Source organism: Marmota marmota, unplaced genomic scaffold, assembly GCF_001458135.2.
Source record: "Marmota marmota marmota unplaced genomic scaffold, marMar, whole genome shotgun sequence".
NCBI classification, from domain to species: domain Eukaryota; kingdom Metazoa; phylum Chordata; class Mammalia; order Rodentia; family Sciuridae; genus Marmota; species Marmota marmota.
The window spans coordinates 3,255,661-3,266,342 of record NW_025999842.1 but is presented as its reverse complement, the minus strand read 5'-3'; the positions used below and the strand labels follow the sequence as shown (position 1 = coordinate 3,266,342).

At 37.2% G+C, this 10,682-nt stretch overlaps 1 protein-coding gene across 1 annotated transcript in view; it reads left to right on the top strand.

Annotated features, from left to right (window-relative positions):
• Elovl4 (ELOVL fatty acid elongase 4) overlaps positions 1-10,682 on the top strand; it is a 29,182-nt gene continuing 18,500 nt past the window's right edge. The window contains exon 1 of the mRNA XM_015498930.2: positions 1-215. Coding sequence (XP_015354416.1) covers positions 116-215 — 100 coding nt within the window. The 5' untranslated portion in view covers positions 1-115. The remainder of the gene's footprint in view (positions 216-10,682) is intronic.

Sequence of the window (10,682 nt, the reverse complement as noted above, 5' to 3'; positions counted from 1 at the left end):
GCCGTTAGAAGGGTCCCCAGCGCCGCTCGCCCCCTCGGCCTTAGCCTCCGAGGTCAATCCTTTAGCGGGGTCTCCGCTTTTCTCCTGCCGTCTCCAGCTCCCTCTTATCGCCTCGATGGGGCTTCTGGACTCGGAGCCAGGTAGTGTCCTGAACGTGGTGTCCACGGCGCTCAACGACACCGTGGAGTTCTACCGCTGGACCTGGTCCATCGCAGGTAAAAGCACTGACTTCTCCATCTTCCCTTGGTCTTGCGGGCCGCTGCCTGTCTTGGCTCCTCCCTCTGAGCCGCCAGCCCAGATCTCAGAGCCGGGTCCCTGTTCCTGCAACCCCCACTACCCTGTGGCTGTTAGGGGTGCCCCAGATCAGCGCAGGTGCAGGGGCGCGGGCACTACGGTTGTGCATTGGTTAATCTGATCCGAACGTTAAGGCCTCCCCCACCCCCCTAACCCTCCCAGACGCTCGCTGGATTTTCTTCAGAGCTTCCACCATCTCTCATCAGCTCCTCGGATGCGGGAGCTGACATTAGATGGAGCCTGTGCGTCCAAGAGCTCCTCGCAGGAACCGCCCTACCCTACGCTCCCAAATCTCTCAAGCTCATCTCACAGTTCTGCCCTATACACAGCATTGTTTTAACCTTTAGTAATATTCGTGTGGAGAGAGGGCTGGAGAGGAAGGAGGGCTCCAACTGTAGCTCTTCTGTACTTCAGCCCTCCTGGTTGCTTTGACAACCCCTTGCAGATATTCTCTTCTATCCAGCTCATCCATTTATAGTATAATTTAGACTTAAAAGTAAAATAGCATTATTGGACTCTTTGAAGAGTGTTTCTGAGGCTTTTTCAATAGCAAATCTATCTGAAATGATTGTCTAGAATGGCTTTGCGCACTGCAGTGTTGTCAGGGGGAGGGGGAGGCCGAAACACCGGGAAGGAAATGAGTCTTTAGGAAGGGGGTCTCCACAGCAGCACCTAGAGGTTGTCCCAGACACCTACATACACATGGTTTTCTTAGCAAACTTCCTTTAGCTGGTTAGCTTATTTGACAGAAGTGTCATTTGGTTAATTTCTGCTTTCCTAGCAGAAGCAACTGTGATATTAGGCATTTTTCCATTTCACTGTTTCTTCATTTGCTTTGTTGCTTTTGGTATTAGAGCATTGACTTCTTTAGAAAAGTGTTTTTTTCAGATCTCACTGGAAAAGTGAGCCATTTGGTAAGCTATTGCAACTATAAATGGTTAAAAGGCAGGTTTTAATGGAGCGTTTCTTCTTGAAGTCTTTCTTCAATGTATTATCACATTGACCTTATGTTGTACCTGCAAAAACTGGGGAGGCAGACCCTTTTCTTCATCTATGTGATTTAGCTTCTTTTAACATGGCATCAAGGCTTCCCATTACACAGTTGAATATCAGACAAGCTCTTGGCAGGTAATTGTCCTTTGCATATTTGGAGTTAGACATTGTCGAGTTTCTCCGATGTCCTTACAGCCAGATCACACTTAAGAGTTCTCATTCCCTTCCTATCCTGGAGCTTTCTCATCTCCTGAGTCTCAGAAATAAAAATTGGGAACAAAGATAGGATACAGCTTTCTGTGATGGTTAATTCCTTTCTGTACTCATGGAAAGAAAGAGACCATGAGTGGAACAGGAAGTTTAGTGTACTCACCTGCTGAAAGCTTGCCACTGGGCTTTGGAGGGCATGTAGAATAATATAATATGGTGCACCAAAAGTGAGAGGTGGTAGCCACTGGAACACAGTGGGAGGTCAAAGGGAAGATATTTGTCAGTGCTCTTGACTATCTACTTACGAAACCTGAGACTGCTTCCTGGCCTTCTGTAATGAGCTACCTTGTGTAGGCATAGGTATTTTTTAACCAACAGAGAGGCTTAGTGGCTACAGTCTGTTCTACCTTGCTGCTGTGTATCAAGGAGCATTTTTTCAGGTTTAGGCAGAACATATGTCAAGCCCTTGGAGCCCCTGATCTCCCACTCCCCTCCTTTCTCTGCTCTTGGTGTGCCTTTTGTGGGACCCCATCAGTGTTTTGATACGAAGGGCATTTCTTTTTGGCAAAATTTCATGAAAATATGGGTAAGGGGGCTTCGAAATAGAAAAGGAGGCTTCTTAGATGAGGTTGAAGAAAAGTTGGTGAGTCAGATGTTTGGAAAGAGGGAAATAAAAATGGGCGGTAGAGAAAGATGGTCTTGAGAAATAGTGATGAGTGTGATGAAAGGATGCACGTTATTCAGGAGGAGCAAGAAATGAGCAGGCCCCTGCCCTGGAGCGCCTCCTTCCTGACCATGGTTATGTGCTTCTTTCCCTTTTATTACCTCATTAAATGTCTCTCCATTGAGGTTTCTACCAAAGCTCAAATAAACTTATCTACTTTGCATTATCATAACAGGAATAGTTACAGATTTATGGAGTACATTTGATGGTCCAAGAGATTTTTGCCCTAGGGCAGTTTCTGGAAAAATCTCATTTTCAGCTTTTATATCAAATATTGCTATTTAATAAAGCATATCAAAAGCAACATATAGAAACTGGGCGTTTCAAAGGCATATATTTAGCAATACATGTGGTTGTTAACATGTTAACACTGAAAATGTTACTTTTAGTATAGCATTAACATTTTATACATTGGAGTTGAAACTTTGAAAGAACTGTTTTAGAAAACAATAAAAATAATTTTTAATTTCCTATATTATATGTTTAGATACTAGGATAAGGAAGTTAATGTTGGTTTACATTAGAAAAAAAGTGTAGACTGGTATGGGACTTTGTATCAATTGATGGTATTGGAGAATGTATTCTCATGACATTTTGTTTGTTTTTTTCTTCTATTCCTTTACTTTTATGAGTTCATTAAAATGATAGGACTGGTATCCTAGGCTCAAAGGGTATATCTAACTAAGGAAAGTTATACATAAATTTTAATAAGTGAGGAATTTAAATATTTCCCATTATACAAATACTCAAAATTTTCATATTATTCATTACTGTTCATTAAATAAGTTGTTACTACATTCTTTTAATAAATGCTTATTAATAGTTTTATGTGTACCCAACATTTAGCATATGAATATCTTAAAAAGTTAGTAGGGTGCTTGGGATATAGCTCAGTTGGTAGAGTGCTTGTCTTGTATGCATAAGGCCCTGTGCTTGATCCCCAGCACCACACACACACACACAAAAGTTAGTAGATGCTTTCAGTAAAACCACATGTCTCCTGAGCCACTACATTTCTTTCTGACCACATGGTTATAGAGAGGAATCATTTGTGCATAGGGTACAGGTGCACGTGTGTGTTGGGGGTTGTTGTCACTACTCCTCTGTTCAGGAGTAGTGACTTGCAACACCCTACAGAAAATGTTTATCTACTTGGTGGTTGAAGTTGGACTATAAAAGGCCAGAGTGGCTGGTTCTTGAATTCACTTTGGAAGGATTAGAAGGGAGAAGGGTGAGTGGTACAGAAGGAGAGAGGACTCTCATAAGATGATGACAAAACTTGGAACCCAGGTTTATATTATCATTCATTCTTTCCATAGATGCTTGCTATGTGCAGGCACAGTTCTAGATTCTGGAGAGAGGTGGGGAACACTTGTCATTGTATGTCGCAGCATACAGTCATTCTGGGTCACTATCTGGTTCACCTTTCCTAGATATCATTGTCTGACAGCCATGTGATCTGACAGAGTAAGGCCTAGCTGGGCCTGAAGAAGGTCAAAATTGTCCTACTCTACTCCTCTCATCTCTGCTTATTCACCACCACCTCAGTCTTGAGTTGTGGAAACAATAGACAGCCTTGTTTTTAGAATGTTTATCAGTTTATCAGTTATCCCACAGATTCCTTACCCCTGTTCGATTGAAAGGAACAATCAGAAGTTTGCATGTGTAAACTAGGGCAGAGGGTATCAAAAACAAGGGGAACAGTGACTAAAACTGGAGAACCTGGGATTGTGTGTAAGGCTCACTGAATCTTCCAGGTTTGATGTAGGAGGGGACGTTCAACTCTAATAAGATGGAATAAAAACAGATTTATCCTCCAGATCACTAGGCCTTAAGAAGCACGTGTTTTAAATATTGTGTAGCATGTTTATTATATTAGCTTTATTTGTCACAGTATTATTTTAATAAGCTGTGTTTGACTATGCCCGGGAACCCAGTTACCATTTTTAATGCTTCTTTGATAAAGAGAGGTAAGTTCTAAACAGCTTATTAAAAACAAATTTGTGGAACATTACCCACTTCTAAGATGGTATCTCCCTTGGTCAGTGATTTCAGTGAGGTCTTATCTCATAACCAGCCACAATACCAATTTAGTTTTTTGGTGGTGGCTTTGGTTTTCTTCCTTCACCACAGTCTGAATTGAGATTGCAGACTCCTGGACTTGAACGACTAATGTGCTTATCTACTCTTCAACAGTAGCATAGATAGCAAAATATACTATTGCCAGTGGAATTCTAGGAGGGTAAACAATGAAGATTCTAACTGGTGCCAGGACAGTTTATGCTGTTAAAATCTTTGGGTTCAGAAGGCAGAATTTTCAGAAGTGTTGCATACTTCAGACAGTGCTTTTTATGATCTGATGAGCCACAAAATGCTTGGTCAGTTTGTTTTATTTTCCCTCAGGTCACATGATAATGTCATCTGTGAATGATTTAACACTGTTAACATAAGTGTTATCCCTCATTGATTGAGCCACTTTTATTCTGAATCAGGTATATGTCAGCACACAGAGAAGAGTTGTGTAGTATGTTTTTTCTCATCCTGCATGCCTCTTTCTTCCATCTCATTATGAGGACATTATGCCTGTAACAAATCAAGGTGCTATAGTTTTATTTTCCCTCAGAATAAGAATGTATTAGAGTATATTATTTAACAACCATGTGGGTTTGGGCTTTTAGAAGATGGAAGGGAAGAAATACCTGGCTTTCAGAACCAGTTTTCAAATGAACTTTCTTAACTGGGTCATTTGGCATTCCCCTGCCCATAGTTCTGCTGCTCTTACCAGCTTGGGTAATTCACTGGCCCTTCAGCAAAATGTGTCCATGTCTACCTTTATGTGTCTCATTACACCATGGCCCTAGCCTTTACTGATTTTTGCCTCCATTTACCTCTCTCCAGATACCCTTCATCCCTGCCTCATAAAACCATTTCTCTGATCATGATTGCCTGAAATAGTTGGTTCCCTTGAATGAGTACATTGTCTTTATTTATTGTTGTTAGCACATTATAATTAGACATAAGAGTGCGATTCATTGAGCCATATTTGTTCTTAAATAACAAAATCTGGTCAATCTTATTCCCCAGTACCTTTCTTTTCCCTTCCTACCTCTCTCCCCCATCTATTTGCTCTAGTCTTCTGATTTGCCTACTACTCTTATTATTTCAATTACTGTGCTTAAGTATATATACATATATATCTCTATATTAATAAATGCATTATGTAAAAAATTAAAAAACTGGGATTCATTGTGATATGTTCATATATGGACATGTACTACCCGTGCCCTCCTTTCCTTTCCTCTTTCAATCCCCCTTTTTTAACTCTGTTGATTTCCCTTCTGTTTTCATGAGAGCCCCCCACCTGCATCTCCTTTTCAATCCTCTATTTCTCTGTTGCTTCTGCAATTGAGAGAAAACATTTGACCTTGACTTTCTGAGTTTGGCTTATTTCACTTACCATGATGTTCTACAGTTCCATTCATTTTCCACTGAATGACATGATTCATTCTTCTTTGTAGATGAATAAAATGTCATTGAGTATTATACCACATTTTCTTTATCAGTTCATCTGTTGATGCACACTTAGGCTGGTTCCATAACTTGGCTATTGTGGGTTATCCTGCTATAAACATTGGTATGCATGTATCACTGTAGTATGCTGATTTTAGTTCTGATAACTATCAAGGAATGGGAAAGCTGGGTCCTAGGATGAATTCATTCTTAGTCTTTTAAGAAATCTCTGTAGTGCTTTTCATAGTGGTTGTGCTAATTTGAAGCCCCAAGAACAATGTACTAAGTTTATCTTTTCCCCCACATCCTTGCTAGCATTTATTATTTGTATTCTTGATGGTGGCCATTCTGACTGGAGATGAAATCTCAGTGTACTTTTGATTTGCTTTTTCCTGATTGCTAAGGGTGTTGAGCATTTTTTTATGTGTCTGTTGGCCATTTGTAGTTCTTGTTTAGACATGTGTGTTTAGTTAATTTGCCCGTTCATTATTGTTTATTTGTTGAACGCATTGATTTTAGCAGTAACTTGTTCATTTGCTTGTGCCATTCCTCCTGTGGCTCTAGTTCTGAACTCTTTACACACCTTCATTATGATTTACTCCTTCACTTCTATATATTTTTCTTCCCAACATATACCTCTTAATCTAGCATAATATTGCATGGTGATATTTTGTGGTTGCTAAATGCTAATAAAACTTTAGACCCCTGTAAGAACAAGTTTTTTTAAATGATCTCTATCAGCTGTCAGTCATAAATTCAATTGATGTTGACTAAATCTAATGAATGGTTGAACCATTAAGTCATTTAGTACCACAAAGCATATAAAATCAGATATAATTATTCCTTTCTCTTCATTTTCTATGCAGAAGCATTGTGATTTGTGTGGAAGTGAGGACGGCAGCATGGTGTAGTCAATGGAAAGCACTCTGGACTGAGGTTTAGATGGCCCAAGCTTTAGTGGTGGGGCTGCTGCTAATTAGCTGTAAAAGTTTGGACAAGTCCCTTTGCTTCTCCAATCTTCAACTTTTTCATCTGTAAATTAACAGGGTTGAATAGATAATCTCTAAGGTCCTGCCTGGCTCTAAAGTTCTGGATATATATGTCATTTCTTTGTTCTTTAAATAGGCAAAGCGATTTCAGGTGAACGCTTTGATCAGAAATTCAAAAGCTTCATTCTGTAAAGTAATTGAAATAATTTTCAACAACAGTCTGTTATCAGACTCCCAAAATAGTAAGAATAACAGATTTTTATTTAGTTATTTTTGCTTTCTCTTATTGTTGCACCTGCTTTGAAACAGCACTTGTTGCTACATCACTATACCTGTCATCTCAATATTGCTTGAATTACCAAGAGTTAACTGTTCTGTCAAAACCAGGAACAATAACAGGAAAGTATAAAGTTGTCTCAATTAACATGCAACATTTATTATTTGACAGACAACTTCTGAGGTTGGCTTATTATGTGGTCTTGGGCAAGTTACTAATGTTTCTTTGGGTCTCCTACCTGTACCATAAGAGATTTGAACTGATAATCCTTAAAGCCACTCTATCGAATTTTCATACTTCCTAAAACAAACGTTGTCAATGTAAACTAAATCTTAACTTTATTTTTTTTATAAAAATGTAAATTTTTTAAAATGTTTTAGTTGTAGTTGGACATAATACCTTTATTTTATTTTTATGTGGTACTGAGGATCGAACCCAGGGCCTTGCATGTATTAGGGAGTGCTCTACTGCTGAGCCACAACTCCAGCCCCCCCAAAATGTTAAATTTTATTATGCATCATTACCAAAAGTTTTCAACTATAGGCACTTTATATTTTATTATTTCTAATTTAAGTTTGAAAATGTGGCTTAAAATTTTTGTAAAATTGCTAAAAATATATGTTTTTTACAGTAAGGAGAAAACAGAAAAAATTATTTTTATATAAGTATGTTCCTTAATTAATCAATATATCAATTTCTTAAATCCACTGTCATTTTTTTCATGGAATATTTTCATTCTTAAAACATCTTAGTATGGCACTTTATGATTACAGATTTATTAGAATGTAAGTCTTGCAGTTGCAATACAAATATATTAATCTCCTGAAGGAATCTGTGACTCACTGTTGGATGTAATCACATAAAAGCCTTTGTGATTTTGAAATGGAGCATTTGAAGGAATAAGTTTTTCTCTTTTCATTTTTATTTATCAAATTAAAATTTGGGCAGAGATGTATATTGAAGAATTTCATATTTTTATACTCATGTTTGTAGCAGCATTTCACAGTATTCAAGAGGTAGGAAAAATTGAAATGTCCTTTGATGAATGAAGAGTAAAACAATGTGGTATATATATATATATATACAAACTATATTCCATTTATGTATGATGTAACAAAATGCATTTTACTGTCATGTATAACTAATTAGAACAAATAAAAAGGGATAAAAACGTTACCTGATACAGAATTGCTAGAAACTGATTTTTTCAATCTGATAAATCATTTTGTCCCAACCATCCATATAGATAGATGCTCACTTACTTTCATCATCTGCAAATTGAAAAAAACAATTAAACTTTATTGAAATATAAAAAAAGGAAAGAAATTTTGACATATGCCACAATGTACATAAATTTTGTGGACATTACGCTGAGTGAAATCAATTGGTCACAGAAGATAAATAATGTGTTATTTTACTTATATGGGCTTTCTTAGATAGTTAAATTCATAGAAACCAGAGAATAAAATAGTGGTTGCCAGGGCTGAAGAGACAGAGAACTGAACTGGGGAATTGTTTAATGGATATGAAGTTTCAATTTTGTAAGACAAAAAAACTCTTGAGATTGCACAACATTTAAATATATTTAATACTACTAGAATGTATACTTAGGAAATGATTAAGATGGTAAATTTTGCTATTTACCACAATTAAAAAAGAATTCCACATATTGTACAATTAATATAATAGAACTTCTATAAATGATCTTTCTTCATGGTCAGGGGCAAGATAGTTGATTTTTTTCCTTTTTTTTTTTTTTTGTTTTCATCTTAAAATGGCTCTTTAAAGAGAATCCAAGGTGTTGACTTAAAAAAAACCAAAAAACCCACATGTCTAGAAAATAGCAAACAACAAGGAAGACAGCTTTGGCATTGTATTTTGCATAACAGTTTTACAACAGCTCTGGAAGACAGGCCTGAAATATTGTTAGTTTCCTATGTTTAGGTGTCCCTGAGATTGATAGACGTTAAATATTTGAAAATGATCGCGTGGTTTCTAGCCCAGTACTCTTGTCTTTCCTTCATACTAGCCAAACAGGAAGCAGCTAGGCCTCTGACCTGTGCAGCTACCTTAGTATATTTTTTCTTATGTTGCTACCTTATTTACATAGTCCTTTTAGAATACTAAATATGAACAAAGTTATACCAACAGATAAAAGGACATCTAAAATGCTCAGAAGTGCAGGATGGCTGGGTGTCAGATAAAGGTAAAAACTGATGTTTATATTAATTTATACTATGTATATGAATATACATTATAAAATATAAGAAGTGATATTTAGCTTGAGAAGATGAAATTCACTTCCATGTGATAAAGTAGTAGGATCATAAAAAATTGTATTCAAGTCTGGTGTACGCTTATAATCCCAGCTACTTGGGAGGCTGATACCAAAGAATTGCAAATTCAAGGCAAGCCTCAGCAACTTAGCAAAACCCTGTCTCAAAATAAAAACATAAAAATAAAAAGGGCTAGGGGTATCGCACAGTGGTAGAGCACCCCTTGGTTCAACCCCCAGTACTGGGGTGGAGGGAGAATATTCAAAGTGAATTTTGAAAGTATTTTCCCATAGCATGAAACAAGACCTAGAAAATATGATTAATTAGTGAAAGGACAATAAATTCAGGACTGACAATATTTCACCCAATAAATATTTAACTTATGGAACTGCTAAAGACAAGAGATTTTAACTAAAGCTCCCACTCTCTCTTCCTGTCCACTTCACACACACATACACAATTGGTATCGTAAGTCTTTTATTTAAATAAAGGGAAACAACATTTCAATTTTCTTAAAGCTTTGAGATAGGTGACAGCACTGAGTTCATGTTTGGACTTGGAACTTCCATATTATTACCAGGAGAAGCCTCAAAAATGTGGAAACAGGGAAGGGAAACTGCTTACCTGCTATTCTGATCTTGGCTTTTAGAATATGAGACATGATTCTTCAAATTTCTTTCTAGATATGTATTTCTCCTGTTCTCATGTTTCCCTTTCCACTGTGAGTTGGCTTTAACGAATGCCCCTGCCCCCTTTTAATCATGATTCAGATACTGTCTGCACTAGGTGAAGCTCACTGCCATCTGTGAAACTTCTTTGATAGGCCTATTATAGACTATGTGACACTGTAGTAATACATTTTGTACATCTTATATTTAGTCTTCCTAGCATCCCTTCAAGTTAGGTATTATTTAACCATCCATAGATGAAGAAATAGACCGCTAGAAAGTCACAGAGCTAGGATAGAACCACGATCTTTCTCCTTCCTAAAACAATTAACCTGTTTATAATGCAGCACAGCCCACCTATTTACTCAGCATGAATATTCAGTGTTTTGGTGCTTACTAGGTGCTAGGCACATTATGCCATGCTTTATATTTATTATCATGTTTAATCATCATATCCTCTGAGGTTGGTACTGTTATTAGCCCCATTTTCCTGGTGAGTAGACTGAAAAATGGATCTTATCCATCTTAATAACTTAACTTTCCCAAGTTAAAACTCATAGTAAGCAACCTTCAGGTTGAATCATGCGCAGATTCATTCTCCTCTTTGTTACTATCTTTCAATTCCATTTTACTTTCTATTGGAAATTTTATATTTTTTTCTCTGTTTTTGCCTTTTTATGATCTCTGTTCAAGCAAGCTTGCAACCAGAATTCTTTTTTTTTTTTTTTTTTTTTTTTTTTT